Here is a 17440-nt window from a genome sequence, read left to right on the forward strand (position 1 = left end):
GTCCAAGTGAGTGTGAGAATCAGCCAGATTTGGGAAACGTGGTTTTAGGTCAGGATTTCTCACAGGGGCTAGAATTTTCATGGGATGTTGATAAGTGTTCTCAAAAAAAGAGGTTTGTGGTAGAAGAAAATGCTTCCTTCTAGAAGCCTTTACAATGCTAATGCATATGGTAAATTTCCAAGTTTCTGCGTTGTTTTGCAAATAATATTTGACTCTTTTCCCCCAACAGTACTCTATGAGAGTACATTGGGAGATGATTTCAATGGCTCCAACCATTAAGAACATTACTATAGATGCAGGAGATGAATAATTTGATAGATGTTACATATTAATCACTGTTTGGAGTGTCCTAAAGGTGACCTATGGGGAAGCCTAGGATTTTCCCAAAAAAATAGTTTTGGATTTTTTCTGTAATTTAAGCAAGTGTTTCATTGAGACTCCAGATTTCCAGAGCTTGGAGCATAGTACCTGATGTTACATTTGTTTTTATTTAATAAATGTATGGAGCCATTGGATTCATACTGCTTTCTCGGGGGCAGGATTTTGTCTGTCTTGTCTATTGCATTCTCCAACCAGCTAATCATTTAGAAGTACCCCTCCCATAGAAGATATTCCAAAAATGTATGCTAGCTGACAAGAACATATTACAAAAAGAGGCCAATGGATGAGAAGACTCACTAAAAGAGAACATAATGGCTGTCTTCAAATGTTCAAAAATATAATCTACTTGATCTGTATTGCTCTGGCTTACTAGAAATTTGATCTTTGAAACCAGCCTCCAACAATGGAATGGACTTTCTCCCAAATAAGGATCACTCTGAAAGGAATTGTGCAGATAGTAGATGACCACAGTAATATACTGGAAAGAATTTTTACATTGGGTAAAAGGTAGCACAAGCTTTTCTCATTTCTTCAAATTTAAATTGATCTTCTAATTCCATGTAATTCAAGATTCTGTAAACTTATAAGATGGATACCGACAAGTGAATGCCTATTTCCTCAAATGTAAAGTTCGGATGTTGGTTTGGAATGTTTTTTTCAATCAGTGGGATTTTTTTTTTTCAAACAAAATCTTACATGGACTCCTATTATATACAAATAACTAGAAGTAGAGCCGGTGGGAGCTGCTCTGGTGAGTCAGTGATGGAACTAGGACCTCAGCCCACTTGATCTCCTAATCTTGGGGTTCTAGGACTCTCGGGATCGTCAGACAACACTTTGAATATCATGGGGTTAGGTAATTAGAGTTTTCTGGAAAGGCTCTAAAATTCTGACTTGAGATACACAGAAAAGATTTCAAATATCAAAACAACCATCACTTTGTTCTTTGTTTTATAGAATAAGAACTTGGTGTAATATAAATATAAAACTATATGAATAAATTTTTCTTTCACAATTAATGGCTAATTGTGTCGGCTTAAAACAAATTCTTGAGATTTTAAACAAATATTTGGGATACTCATCCCTAATAAGTTATTACTGGGAAACAGAATATTTGATTGCATTTTTTCAAAATTAACAAGTATTTACCTATTAAATTTTGAATGTAAAAGTTCATTCACAAAATTCTCTTCCTCAATATGAGCAAAGCTTGCAAGGTGAGCTCCAAATTCTTCACAAAATGCTTCTGCTTCTCTCCACGTTCTTTTCATTAGGACTTTTTCACTATGAAATACCTGGTTTAGTAGGAGAAAAAAGAAAGTTGACACTATCATGGATAAGGTGAGGCGATTTAATTCTGGACAAGAAAATAACAGTAGTACAATTGTCATTATTCTATATTAAAAGCTTGACCCAGTAGGGAAAAATAACACTTATTGAACTAGGATGTGTCTAATCATCGTAAAACTATTTTCTCATTTTATTCTCACAACAAATTCACGAGGAGGATATAATGAGCTCAGTTTTATAAATAAACTCCTTGAGGACTCTTTTTTCTTCTTCTAAATACCCTGTAACTGACATATACTTGTCCCTTAATAAATGTTTATTAAGAGATGCGGGGAGTCAGGCTAACAGAGGTTACAAATTTCTGGTCAAACAACTACAAATAGGCAAAGCTAGGATTAGATCCAGAAGTCCTTGCTTCAAGAGCCCATGAATTTCTATCCCACCAGATTACCTTCTGACAAGTTAGAATTGGCTGAATGATCATGAATCTGGCTAACCTATAGCTGGAAATGAGAAATGAGACCCGGGACCAGGGCAGGTATATTACTAAGGTCTTTGGGTCTTAGCTGTGCCTAAATTCTCTGTTGTTTCTCAGCTGTCCTCACAGTAGCAGAAAGACATCAGTCAAATGGAGATGTACTTCTGATTTTATTTAGGATCAAGGGTGAAGGTCCACAAATACAGAACTCCAGACCTGAGGCCTCTGTGCACTCCTCAATTTTATCTGCCTGACATTGTGCCAGAGTCTGTAATGCCAGGCAGGCATCCTGCGGCCAGGCTTCACCAGACTCTGATTTGCTGAGACCAGAATGAATAGGTTTCCTGGTCCTGTGGGACACAGCGCAGCCTTTCCATCTTAAAATTATATGCCAAAACTCACCTCCTCTGGGAACTTTTTCTTGAATACTTAAAATTCATCAATCCTAGCACCATGCCCATCAAACACACCACACGTTTGTTGACATGTCCGAGTAATTTGTAATGGAAAAAGCACTGGACTGGGAGCCCTGAGATCAGGCATTTGTTCCAACTCTGTCAATAAATAATTGTGATCTTGGGCAAATCACTTCATCTGGCTGCCTCAGTTTGCTAATTTCTAAGGTTTAACTTATTCCTTTGTGAGGTCACTGTTATCTGATGAATTTGATGTAGGATTGTACATGTGTACATTAAACTGAATGCATTCTTAGATGTTTCATGACAAGAAGATTGTAGATACTGATTTACATCTAGGATCTAAAGCTGATTTGCAAAAAGACATTCCTTCACACAATTTTCACACACACAGACATATATATATACACACACACATATATATCAACTGTATCTATTAATTTGTTCGATCTTCAGGTATCTGTTAAGCTGCAAAAGCTATTTTTAGCAGCATAATGGTGTTATTCCATAATAGAGACTTATTCATTTTCATACAAATGATATGGAATTGTACCATTTCAATACCCAGTGAGCATCTGCCTTGTTCATTTGGGACTATGCAGTCAGAACAGTATTGACTAGGGCCTTGATACCAATCTTCAAGAAGAGGACTTCAGTATTATCAGAGATATGTCAGTCTTTTGACTTAAACTTATTTTGGAATATAACTGAAAAGATAGATACAGCCAATAAATATTAAGTACCTGCTGTGTGCTAGGCACTGGTCTGGAGTAAAGGAATTTGGGATACATGAACAAAACTGAAATAATGTTGGTTCCACTGAGAATGCCTAGGTACCCTTGGCATCACCTTGAAGCAGCTGGCCAAGCCAGGCTCTGATTCCCAGTCCAAATAGCAGGGGTGAAAGGGCCATCTCTCTTCCTGCTCCGTTTTCTCCTGTTTTCCCACTGGTTGCTTACACAGGGACATTGCCTTAAAATGTCTGCAGTCCTTCACTTCCCAGCGACCAGGTGGACTCCTTCCTCGCATGACAACACAGCCACCACTGTACCCTAAAAGCAGAAAACAACATTTTTTAATACCAGAATTACTAGAACATTTTGTTCTTGGAAGACAGGTCTTTAGAGCATTGCACAACTGACATCTCATAAAGAAGCGCCACATAAGAACAAGAAAGATGAAGAAGAATGCTTTCTTAGCAGAACTATCTCATTTCTCTTCCTTTCATCTTTGAAGCAAACAATAGAAGATAAAAAAGTAAGGGAAAAGAGCCCATGAAGATTGGAATTTGGACATTTGAAGCTCAGATGGCAAATGATAGGGAGCTAGGCACTATTCAACCTGGGACTCAAATATCCCCAGTATTCAATCAAGCCTCGAATATTTCAGTCAAATGCCAATATTCCTCTACTTTCAATTATTGAGTTTTTTTTTAACTGCTCAGAGAAAAATTCAGACCATCATTTACTGAGCACTTACTCTGTATACTGTGCTTTGAAACCCCATTGTGAAAAATCAACAATGAAAAATGCATTGTGCTTATCCTCTGAGAAACAGATTTGACAGAGAAAATACATAAATGATGGATTCAAGGCAAGGTACATAACAGAAAGCCAAACTGCAAACCACGGGAGAGTGGAGAGAAATTCCATATGGGGTGAAACTCTGGGGGTGGAATTAGGCAGACATTAAGGAAAAGGGAAAGACCATCTAGTTCTGGATGAAGTTCTGTTCTTTTGTGTATGCTTGAACATATTGGAAAATGAACCATATTTTTCCATAGAAACAATTTCTATGTTAAGATGCTCGTTTGTCATCAAATCTATATAACTCACAGGACAGCTAAAAAATACACCTCAAATATCAGTGAATAGTAGAAAGCAATCCGATTCCAAAAATAGAATAAAAATTAAGTAAGAATGAACCTTTTTTTCTTGAAGCCAAAGTGTTCATTTATCTAAATCAACTTCAACAACAACAACAACAAAATTGTGCACCTATATCTGCATACCAGGCTAGTCGGTATAGTAGCTGCTAGGGATAAAAGGACAAAACAAAACAAAACAAAAATTCTTTATTTTAGTGTGAGGCATAGACACAAAGAATTAATTGCATTGAACATAATGTATAAAGTACTACAGTAAAGGAGAGTCCAGATTTCTTTGGGAGATTCCAGAAGGGGTGATGGAGTCCGCTTCAGGATGTCAGTAAAGGATTTGCAGGAAATGACAGTTGAGCTGAAATTTGAAAGATAAAAAGGAGAAAAGAGTTTTCAAGGGGTGCTTATAAAAAAAGGAAGCAATTATAGATGAACATCTGAAGACTCTGATGACTCTGGACCTAAAGGCACTTTTAAAAACGTAGTCACTTGGTACTAGATATTTGTCTTGCTTAATTTCCTTCACAAGGAATGGCTTCAATTTCTTTTTAGATACAGAGCAACTGGCTTTATCCTTGTCAGCAATGGGTGATTATTTTATGCTCACAGAAAGACTAAGAGATAGTGAGATAGAAGACAGAGGATGATATACAAAGAGCCTCTCCTAAAGGAATGGAAGAGTTTGTGGAAAAAGAGAAGGAATAAGGGAGAAAGAGAACCAGCATTTGTGTCTTCAACAATCCTGAGTTCATGTCCTACCTTAGACACTAGGCATCACGGCCTTCCACAGGAAGCTCACAGTCCTCTGTGTGTGTGTGTGTGTGTGTGTGCTGATGCGTCAAAGAGACCCAGAAAGGTGAAAGTAACCAGTAGAAAACAAGAAAACATGACTAGTATGACTTGTATAGAAGAAAAACAAAGTCAAGAGAGAGAGAGAGTTGGTGTATACACAGACCATCAGTCAGCTCCATTGGCCAGAACAGCTAATTAACAGTGTTAAAGATAAATGAATGAGGGATCCCTGGGTGGCTCAGCGGTTTAGTGCCTGCCTTCGGCCCAGGGCATGATACTGGAGTCCTGGGATCGAGTTGGGCTCCCCGCATGGAGCCTGCTTCTCCCTCTGCCTGTGTTCTGCCTCTCTCTCTCTCTCTGTGTCTCTCATAAATAAGTTAATTAATTAATTAATATCTTAAAAAAAGATGAATGAATGATGGGAGCCACGCAAAGGGCAAACACTATAGCATGTAACTGCAACCTCTCAGGAGGAGATGTTTGCAATCCTGTTCAAGGAAAGAGGAGCTTTGCAATCCTGTTCAATGTAATTTTAGAATGCAGCTCATGATCCAGCAGGGTCATGAACAATAGAGGAGATGCTGCATACTCTGTCATGAGATTCTAATGATTCTAATGAAATCAAAATGTGGAAATCTGCATGGAAGCCCCAAATGTAACAGGCCAATGGAGTTGCTCTAGTTGAAAGAACAAGGCAAACATACACTCCCCCTCAACACCTCCGTCCTTCCTTCCCCAGCAGCCTTTGACTTGGCACCTGAAGTTTGGAGTTCTAGTCTCAGCACAAATATTTAGTGACTCAAAAGCCAAACAGGTAATTAATCACAAGAAACTTTGTCTGAAATGTGAGGATAACAGTCCCTTTTCTTCTCACTGGTTTTCATGAAGATCAAATGGAATAATGTATTTAAAAGCATCCTTAAAGATAGGAAGGACTAAAACCACCCCTAAGATGTTGCTTCTATTCTTATTTTGACTTTTCATTACAAAAGCTGGGATTTTGTGGCAGAAGTTCTTCCTGCATGTTCAAAGAATTTTTAAAAAGCTCAAATCAGCAAGTTTAAAATGTAATATACTTTTTTTTTTTTGTTGGTCTTGCATTTTGTCTTACTTTTTCACATCAGACAATGATTAAATAGCTTTGGTTTTAGATACTATAGATACTCAACTCATCTTCATTAGTGGAGAAGGAGATGTTTGTGATCTGCTATGAAGATGAAGAGTGCTGCAGGAGTGTTATTGGTATTCTAAAGTGGTTAACTTAATGGAACATTTGACCCAAATTTTAAAGTCTCAGCCCCAAAGAAGCAGTAAAGCAGGGTAATAAAGGGAGACTGGGCTAAGGGAGATATAAACCGAATTTATAATCCTATATTGTGGGTGTGCTTGCAAAAGCCAAATAATAAGGTAGGGTATGGGAGACAGTGGAGGGGGCTTTTCTCCTACAGAAATTGTTCTCAAATTCAATAACTCATTTCCCATTGGAGAAGAAAAACTATCATCCTATTCCTCAGTGGTGAATCTCACATTTAAACTGATTTTCTTTACGTGCCCTACCCTCCCTCTATCCCCCTTCACTCTCTCCATCAAACATCAAATATGGATAACTTTAGGTCAATTAAGAAATTCCAATTCACTATTCTAGTCCTTCCCATTTGGCAAAGCCACTAACCATAGAAATTGAGCTGATTTGGAAAGCTTCTATCTATCCTCTCTGGCCAAATACCTGAAAGTAGATGAACGAAATCAATCTGTGGCCTCAGGGTAGGAGGGAACTGTAGCTGGGCCTTCAGAGCCTCTGGACAATTATTTTACTTGAGTATAATTATTTTCCCATCCTGCAATAATCCTTACTTCTTAGGTCCTCTTCCTACCCCTTCCTTCTCTGTCCTTTTTTTCTGCCGCATGGTGAGGGTTTGATGCAGAATTTGAAAACAGATTTGACTGCGTCTACCATGAGACAATGTCAAGGTCCAGAGAGGGCAGGCATACAGTAAAGAGCTGTTGAATGATTGAATCTTCCCCTCAAATTATGTTCCTCCATTTCCATGGAGCTCCCTCTCATTCCCCCTGTTACATTTCTTTTCTGTGTGTGCCCATAGCACTTCCCTCAACATCTACAATCCCATTTTTACTTTGTATGACATGTAACATACATGTGACATTATTTACATGACTATAAAGAGATACGGACATTTCCAAAGAGTGCCCAGAAATGAGAATAAGTTTGCCCTCATTTATGTGGTGATTCGTTTCAGAACTCTGGGAAGCCTTAAACTGGCTCTGCCTATCTATCTGCTGGCTGGAAGGCTTTTCCTTGCTATGCGGAGTCACTTTTAAGAAAAACGGATCTGATGTGCTCTCCTGGGATCCCAATTTCCCTGCCATTGGCAGAAGATTTCTACTGACTTGGTAAGATTGGGGTAAATGCTCTGGAGTTATCCCATATGAGTGAAGCACACCTTTTCTTTTCTTTTTAAGATTTTATTTATTAATGAGAGAGAGAGAGAGGCAGAGACACAGGCAGAGGGAGAAGCCGGCCCCATGCAGGGAGCCCGACGTGGGACTCGATCCCAGGTCTCCAGGATCAGGCCCTGGGCTGAAGGCGGCGCTAAACCGCTGAGCCACTCAGGCTGCCCGAAGCACACCTTTTCTGCAGTAGCATCTAGATTTAGAAACAAAACTTTTGTCACAGAGCCTGACTAATAGATGGATGCAAAATAGTGTAAAATCCATTATACAGTATCTATGAATAATTTAGAAATTTCAGAATTAACTGAAGATTTATGTCATGGAAATTATAATTAATTACTTTTACTGTGACAATTGTCTTATAGTCATGTATTTTAAAAAGAAGTCTTTATCTTTTAGGGATAATGCTGAAATATTTGTGGATGAAACATTATGATGTCTGGGCTTTGCTATGACAAAATATGGGAGAGGGGGAAGTGGGTGAGGGTATAGATGAAACAAGATAGACCATGAGTTCATAATGGATGACACTGGTTATGGATATATGCGGGGTCATTACACCATTCGAGGAATGTAATACAAAGTTGAAAAAAGTGGCAGAACTGCGATTCCACCATAGATGGAATATCTTGATGATATGACATAAGGACAGAGTCTTGGCTAAGTTTTTAAAAAACAGCAGGCTTCCTGTTTGGTGGTCAATTTATATAGTCAGTTTGGACTGGATTAAGATTCTGACATGAGGACCAAGTTAATGGATACTTTCATGACAGGCAGGGGAAAAAATGTGATTTAGGATGGTGTTTCTGCAAACTGCAATTTAAAAGAAAAAAAGAAACACAGAGGTTTTTATATTGCTATTTTCTTCAGAAAAAGATTTACATTTTCATCTTATTCAGAGACAATTTACTCAATGTCAGTCAACACGGGCAGCCAAACTGAGCATCATGATATTATTTTTGCTTCAGGGAGAACAGGAAAAGAGTAGTGCCACTCAAATAAATTATAGCAGAAACTTATGAATGACAAGGAGCTCTGCCTCAGTTTCAGATTTTAGACATCCAAATATGCCCCAAGGAAGGTAAAAATCAAGACTTTGTCTACTCAAAATGTATTAATTTATTTTGACAGGTATAGACATTCCTAACAAAATTCCAAAGTATATTAGAAATGAAACCTGAGCTTTTTTTTTTTTTTTCAGTAATAGTACGACATGGAACTTTACTATTCTCTGCATTTTAATATTATTCATAAATTTGTAGAATGAGTAGGTTGTTTATTGACTAAATTATAATGTTTCTTTTATAGAGCCATGCAAAGTCACTGGTTTCTACTATATATATATATATATATATATATATATATATATATATATATATACCAGTGTTTATACACAAAAATGTAATTTGTGTTAACTTCACTCACCTTGCTGGCATCTTTAAAAAGTATAGTTTAAAATAATAATAAACTATGTATTTTAGAGCATTTCAGATTCATAGCAAAATTGAATGGAAAATACAGTCTTCCCTTATACCTCCTGCCCCATATATGTAAAACCTTCCCCACTATTGATATCCCATACCACAATGGTACATCTGTTAAAATTTAGAGTGACACATCATTATTAACCCCAAATCCATGATTTACATTACATTAGATTTCATTGTTGATGTTATACATGCTATGGTTTGAACAAATGTTTATATATATATATATCACTGTATTACCATATAGAATAGTTTCTTTGCCCCCCAAATCCTCTGTGCTCTGCCTATTTATCCCTACCTCCCCTCCAAACAACTTTTTACAAGTATTCTCTTAACTGTCCCGTAGTTTTGCGTTTGTCAATGGTTGGTATCATGTAGTATGTAGATTTTTCAACTGGCCTTTTTCACTAGTAATATGCATTTAAGTTTCTTCCATTTCTTTTATTTTTATTTTTTAAAAATATTTTATTTATTTATTCTTGAGAGACACACAGAGAGAGGCAGAGACACAGGCAGAGGGAGAAGCAGGCTCTCTGCAGGGAGCCCGACGTGGGACTCGATCCCTGGACTCCAGGATCATGCCCTGGGCTGAAGGCAGGCACTAAACCCCTGAGCCACCCAGGGATCCCCTTTTCCATTTTTTTTTTTTAATGGCCTGGTAGCTCATTTCTTTTTAGCACTGAATAATATTACCTTGTCTGCTATACTATACTTTATCCATTCACCTGCTCAAGGCCATTTTGACTGATTATAAGTTTTGGCAAGTATGAATAAAATTTCTATGAAAATCCATGTGTAGATTTTTATGTGGACATTAGTTTTCAGTTTATTCGGGTAAATACCAAGGAGTATGATTGCTGGGTTATGTGATGGTAAGAGTATGTTTAGTTTTGTAAGAAACTGTCAAACTATCTTTGAAAGTGCTATGCTGTACTATTTTGCATTCCTACTAGCAATGTATGAGTGTCCCTGTTCCATAGTCTCATTGGCATTTGATACTGTCAGTGTTTTGGACTTTGGTCATTCTAATAGTGGTATCTCATCACAATTTACAATTTCCTAGTGATACATGATGTTGAACATAGTTTCATGTGCTCATTTGCCATCTATATATCTTCCTTGTTTAAGCTTTGTCCATTTAAAAAAATATTTAATTTATTTTAGAGAAAGAGTGTGAACAGAGGGAGGGGTAGAAGGAGAGACTGATGCAGTCACCCTGCTGAGTGGGAGGCCTAACTTGGGGCTCAGACTCACGACTCTGAGATCATGACCTGAGCCAAAACCAAGAGTTGGATACTCAGCTGACTGAGCCACCCAGGTACCCCAGGTCTTTTGTCCATTTTTAAATCCTGTCCTTCGTTTCCTTATTGTTGCGTTTAAGGAATTCTTTGCATATTTTGGGTAACAGTCCGTTATCAGATGTAGTATTTGCAAATATTTTCTCTAAGTCTGTGGCTTGAATTCTCATTCTCTTGGCATTGTCTTTCTCAGAGCAGAAGTTTTAAGTTTTAACGAAGATTGTTTTTTCATGAATTGTTCCTTTGGTGTTGTATCTAAAAAGTCATTGCCTGACCCAAGGTCATCTGGGTTTTCTACTATGTTATCTTCTAGGAGTATCATAGCTTTGTGATTCACATTTAGGTCTGTGGTGCATGTCAGTCAATTTCTGGGCTCTCTGTTCTGTTCTGTTGATTTGTCTTTTTTTTCCCCCCTAATACCACACTGTTTTGATTACTTTAGTTTTATAGTAAGTCTTGAAGTAAGATAGTGTTAGTTCTCTGACTTTGTTCTTCTCCATCAATATGGAGTTGGCTATTTTGTCTCTCCATATAAACTTAAAAATCACTTTGTCAATGTCCACAAAGTAGCTTGCTGGGATTTTGACTGGGATAGTACTGAATCTACAGGTCAGTTTGTGAAAAACTGACATTTTCCCAATATTGAGTTTTTCTATACATGAACATGGAATATCTCTCCATTTATTTAGTTCTTCTTTGATTTATTTCATTAAAGTTTATAGTTTTACTCATATAGATTGTTGTATACATTTTCTGTTAGGTTTATATATAAGTGTTATAATATGGAGGGTGCTAATGTAAATGATAATGTTTTTAATTTTAAACTCCACTTGTTCATTGCTATTACATAAGAAAGCAATTGACCTTTGTTCACTAATCTTTTATGCTGCAATCTTGCTATAATCACGTATTAATTAGTTCAAGGGTTTTTTTAATTGATTCTTATTTTCTACATAGACAATCTTATCATCTGTGAACAAAGTTTTATTTCTTTCTTTCCAATCTGTATACCTTTTATTTGCCTTTTTTTTTTTGGTCTTATTGCATTAGTGAGGACTTCTAGTTACAATGTTTAAAAGAAGTGTTGGTGTGTTGGTAGGGAACATTCTTGCCTTTTTCCTGATGTTAGTGGGAAAGCTTTTATTTTTTTCACCATTAAGTATGATATCTGTGGGTTTTGTAGATGTTCTTTATAAAGTTGAGGAAGTTCTCCTGTACTCCGAGTTTGCTAACAGTTTTTAAAACAAATAGGTGTTGGATTTTGTCACTTGTTTTTCTGCACCTATTGATATGATTATGTGACTTTTTAAAATAGCCTATTGATGTGATGGATTACACTAATTAATATTTGAATGTTGAATCATCCTTGTATAACTGAGATAAATCTCACTTGGTTGTGGTGTATAACTGTTTTTTATACTGTTGGATTTAATTTAATTAATATTTCATTGAAGATTTTTGCTACTCTCTTCATGAGAGACATTGGTCTGTAATTTTCTTTTTTTGCAATATCTTTGTCCGATTTTGGTATTAGGGTAATGCTGGACTCTGAATGGGACAGCAAGTATTCTCTCTGCTTCTAACTTCTGGAAAAGATTGTAGAGAATTGGTGTAATTTCTTCCTTAAATGTTTAATGGAATTCACCAGTGAACCCTTGTGGACCTAGTGCTTTCTGTTTTGGAAGTTATGAATTTTTGTTTCAATTTCTTTAATAGCTATAGGCCTACTTCAATAGTCTATTTCTTCTTGTGTGAATTTTGGCTGATTGTACCTTAAGGAACTGGTCAGTTTCATCTAGGTTACCAAATTTGTGGATATAGAGTTGTTCATAATATTTCTTTATTATCCTTTTAATGCCTCTGGGAGCTATAGTGATGCTCCTTCTTTTATTTGTGATATCAGTAATTTGTGTCTTCTCTCTTTTTTTAGTCTGGCTACAGGGTTATCAATTTCATTGATCTTTTGAAAGAACCTAATTCTGGTTTTGTTGATTTTCTTTATTGAATTCCTATTTTCAATTTTATTGATTTCTGCTCTAATTATCATTATTTTCTTTGACTTACTTTGGATTTAATTTTCTCTTCTTTTTCTAGTTTCCTAAAGTAGAAGTTTAGATTATGGATTTTAGATATTTCTTTTTTTCTCATATATGCATTTAGTGCCTTAAATTTTCCCCTAAGCATTACTTTCTCTGCATCTTACAAATTTTGATAAGTTGTATTTTCATTTTCATTTAGTTTAAAAGGTTTTAAAATTCCTCTTGAGATTTCTTCTTTGATCCATGTGTTATTTGGAAATGTATGGTCTAATCTCTAAGTATTTCAGGATCTTTCAACTGTTATTGGTTTCTAGTTTAATTTACTGTAGCCTGAGAGAAGACATTGTATGATTTCTATTCTTTTTTTTTGTATATATTTTTTATTGGAGTTAGATTTGCCAACATATAGCATAACACCCAGTGCTCATCCCATCAAGTGCCTCCCTCTGTGCCCATCACCCAGTCACCCCAACCTCCTGCCCACCTCCCCTTCCACCACCCCCTGTTTGTTTCCCAGAGTTGTTCCCAGGAATCTGGTGTCTCTCAGGTTCTGTACCCTCACTGATATTTCCCACTCATTTTCTCTCCTCTCCCCTTTATTCCCTTTCACTATTTTTTATATTGCCCAAATGAATGAGACCATATAATGTTTCTCCTTTTCCAATTGACTTACTTCACTCAGCGTAATATACCCTCCAGTTCCATCCACACTGAAGCAAATGGTGGGTATTTGTCATTTCTAATGGCTGAGTAATATCCCATTGTATACATAGACCACATCTTTATCCATTCATCTTTCGATGAACACTGAGGCTCCTTCCACAGTTTGGCTATTGTGGACGTTGGTGCTATGAACATTGGGGTGCAGGTGTCCTGCCATTTCACTGCATCTGTCTCTTTGGGGTAAATCCCCAACAGTGCAATTGCTGGGTTGCAGGGCAGTTCTATTTTTAAACTCTTTGAGGAACCTCCACACAGTTTTCCAGAGTCACTGCTCCAGGTCCCATTCCCACCAACAGTGCAAGAGGGTTCCCCTTTCTCTACATCCTCGCCAACATTTGTTGTTTCCTGTCTTGTTAATTGTCCCCACTCTCACTGGTGTGAGGTGGGATCTCATTGTGGTTTTGATTTGTATTTCCCTGATGGCCAGTGATGTGGAACATTTTCTCATGTGCTTGTTGGCCATGTCTATGTCTTCCTCTGTGGGATTTCTGTTCATGTCTTCTGCCCACTTCATGATTGGATTGTTTGTTTCTTTGCTGTTGAGTTTAATAAGTTCTTTATAGATCTTGGATACTAGCCCTTTATCTGATATGTCATTTGCAAATATCTTCTCCCATTCTGTAGGTTGTCTTTTTGTTTTGCTGTTTCCTTTGCTGTGCAGAAACCTTTTATCTTGATTAAGTCCCAATAGTTCATTTTTGCTTTTGTTTCCCTCGCCTTCATAGATGTGTCTTGCAAGAAGTTGCTGTGGCCAAGTTCAAAAAGGGTGTTGCCTGTGTTCTCCTCTAGGACTTTGATGGATTCTTGTCTCATATTTAGATCTTTCATCCATTTTGAGTTTATCTTTGTGCATGGTGTAAGAGAATTCTGCACATGGCTGTCCAATTTTCCCAGCACCATTTATTGAAGAGACTGTCCTCTTTCCAGTGGATAGTCTTTCCTCCTTTGTCGAGTATTAGTTGATCATAGAGTTGAGGGCCCATTTCTGGGTTCTCTATTCTGTTCCATTGATCTATGTGTCTGTTTTTGTGCCAGGACCACACTGTCTTGATGACCACAGCTTTGTAGTACAACCTGAAATCTGGCATTGTGATGCCCCGGCTTTGGTTTTCTTTTTCAATATTCTCCTAGCTATTCGGGGATGATTTCTATTCTTTTAAATTTGTTAAAATGTGTTTTATGGCCAGAATGTGGTCTATCTTAGCAAATATTTCATGTGAGCTTGAGAAGAATGTGTAATTTGATCTTGGTGGATTAGGTAGTCCATAGATATCTGATAGGGGGAGTGTTAAAGTCTCCAATTGTAATAGTAGCTTCATCTATTTCTCCTTGCAGTTCTATCAGCTTTTTTCTCATGTATTTTGACACTCTGCCATTAAGCACATACACATTCAGGGCTGTTATATCTTCTTAGAGTACTGACTCCTTTACCATTACGTAATGTTCATTTTTTTAATCCCCGAAAAATTTCCTTATTCTGAAGTCTGCTGTGTGAAATTAATATAGCTATTACTGCCTTTGTTTGATTAGTATTTGTATAGTGTATCTTTCTCCATCCTTTTAATCTACATGTGTCTTTGTATTTAAAGTGGGTTTCTTGTAGTCAACATATGGTTGGGTCTTATGTTTTGATCTGTTCTGACAATCTCTTTTAATTGATATATTTAGTCATTTGACTAATTATTATTACATGTTTGATTTATGAAAATTATTTTGATAATATTACAATAATATTTATCTTTCCTCAGGGAAGAGCCTGAGGCCCCGTTTCCTCCAGAAACAAATGTAGAGGTAACATATTGCCTATCATTTCTTGGGGTAGCCTGATTGAGACCCACAAGTAAAATAGGGACCAAGGCATCCAAATAGGAACTCATGTTGAGGCAAAAGGGTGTCAAGTCCCGGTTGGTGTCCTGTTCCATAGGGCCTAGTTCTAGTGTAGGTTGTGGCTGGAGCCATTTGCTTCTCTGAAACTGACTAACCTGGTACAGTTTCATGTTTTGGGATCTAGAGCTGAGCTTATGAGAGTGAACTAATAGAGCTCTAACTCTGAAATCTTGGCTAAGTTACCACAGAGGTCCATGGAGGAGACGGATTAATGAAAGTCTTACCTAAGTAATGGGCCTGCATTCCACAGCAGAGTGGCACTGACTGTGGACTGACAGATATGTCCATATGTGCCCATTCAGTGTGCTTTGAAGTATAACAGACTATTCTGGCCTGAGTAAACCCCTGCGATTCTTGGACGATGAGGGGGTTGGGGATGGGGATGGGGAAAAGACTTTAGAAGGAAGAAACTGGACTTCCTGCTAATAAAGGCATATGTGATCTTGAGCAATGAATTTATACCTTGAACCTGTCAAATGTCACACGAATTATACTTTTAAAAATAGCCAGCCATAGGTCACCCCCTGAGAACCTGTGGTAATTGTTTTAATTGATTTAGGCAATAAGAAAACATAAAAGAAGCACCAAAGGAGGTGTATCATGGGGTGGAAGGAATTTTGGTCAAAGAAAACAGGAGGGAGAAGTGGTATTGTAGTCCCCTCTACTCACGAGGCTGACGTGCATTCCAGTGTGTGTACTGCACCGGCTCAGACTTCTGCCCCCATGCCGTCTTCCAAGTGTATTCTCCTGTATCATTTTGATCTTGAAGAGCTATCCAAAAATAACTGTTCTTCGTTTTTACCACACTACTGATCAAACTGGTAATAAAAGCCTGTTCAAACCTTAAAAATGGAAAAAAAGGAATGATTATAGTAAGTTTCTGGGCCATAAAAAAAAGTCATTAAAGCATAATGAAGTGCACAAAATGGCACCAGGGTAAACATTTCTGATGAATTCTTCAGAACATGGAGCAGAAAAATACTCAAAGACCCTGAACATTACTAATACATGCCAAATGTCTGTGCAATTCCCAGAAATAGATGAGTGAGGAAAATTTGAGTCTCAAAGACAAGGCTTAATTCTTTCAAGGAATAGAGTCCAGCTCCAGTTTCAGAGTATAGTTGGTAAAGTCCATAAAGCTAGCAAAATATTCCTTGGCACAACATGTCCCTGTTTTGTAATTAGGCTACAAGCACATACCTTGCCATAATGTTTGTGCGGTGGGGAAGAGGAATGAACATTGCCAACATGGAGTTCACATGCACCCACCCACCATACTTGCCTAGTGAGAATGGAACAGAGATTGGAGTAGCAATTTTATGGCTCCCAAATCAGTTTGTTCACAAGCACATGGAGTCATTGGCTTATTCAAATGTGTTCATATGTGTGCATTCACTGAAGATAATTTTAAAACCCTAGGAACTAAACCAAGGATGTACACCCACTAATATTTTTCCCACACGGCTGAGTGAATTAGTGTTCATTGATTGGTGGCAGTTCTCCTTTCCCAACATGAATGCATCAAAAGTGGAATCTGGAAAATTTGTATATATGCTTCCACATGAATATCTAATAGAAAAATGTGAGGATTAAAATTTAACTGGCGCTGAAATTTTAAACTAAGATGTAAACTACCTTGAAAAATTTATTTTCAACACATCTGAAGTTTTTTTTTTCTTTTTTTTTTTTAGATTTTATTTATTCATTCATGAGAGACACAGAGGGAGGCAGAGACACAGGCAGAGGGAGAAGCAGGCCCCCTGCAGGGAATCCGATGTGGGACTCGATCCCGGGACTCTGGGATCACACCCCTAAGCTGAAGGCAGACGTTCAACCACTGAACCACCCAGGCATCCCACATCTGAAGTTTTGAGGAAACACATTTCAAACAGTGGTGACTTTTGGCCAGAACTGCTGAGTCAGTAAGAAAGGGTAGACCTGATGAGATTACCCAGGAAACCCAGGAAAGCAAATTAGATGTTTTCATCCAATTCTGGAATTTTTTCATTAGCATGCATACTTCAGTTGCTAAGGGAAACAAAAGCAATGGGGTCGTTCAAGAATAGAAGAGTTCCAAAGGAAATGGAAAGAAGAGAGAAAAGAACTAAAATTTTTAACTGCCTTATGAACATCACTACCAATATTTAGCGATCTTAGGCACCCATGATATTCCTCTTTGCGGAGCATATGGATTTTTATTATGCTTTAGTAAATATTTTCTGTACTCTATTAATAATCGAAAGAGCACACATTTGAAACTAGAAAAGTTCTTTTTTAACCAGATTGCAGTGGCAGAGT

At 37.4% G+C, this 17440-nt stretch overlaps 1 protein-coding gene across 1 annotated transcript in view; it reads right to left on the reverse strand.

Annotated features, from left to right (window-relative positions):
* PLA2R1 (phospholipase A2 receptor 1) overlaps window positions 1-17440 on the reverse strand; it is a 115025-nt gene that overhangs the window by 37839 nt on the left and 59746 nt on the right. The window contains exons 11-13 of the mRNA XM_038584629.1: window positions 15812-15984; window positions 3415-3617; window positions 1531-1676 (exon numbers count right to left, since the gene is read on the reverse strand). Coding sequence (XP_038440557.1) covers window positions 1531-1676; window positions 3415-3617; window positions 15812-15984 — 522 coding nt within the window. The remainder of the gene's footprint in view (window positions 1-1530; window positions 1677-3414; window positions 3618-15811; window positions 15985-17440) is intronic.

Source organism: Canis lupus, chromosome 36, assembly GCF_011100685.1.
Source record: "Canis lupus familiaris isolate Mischka breed German Shepherd chromosome 36, alternate assembly UU_Cfam_GSD_1.0, whole genome shotgun sequence".
Classification (NCBI taxonomy): Eukaryota; Metazoa; Chordata; class Mammalia; order Carnivora; family Canidae; genus Canis; species Canis lupus.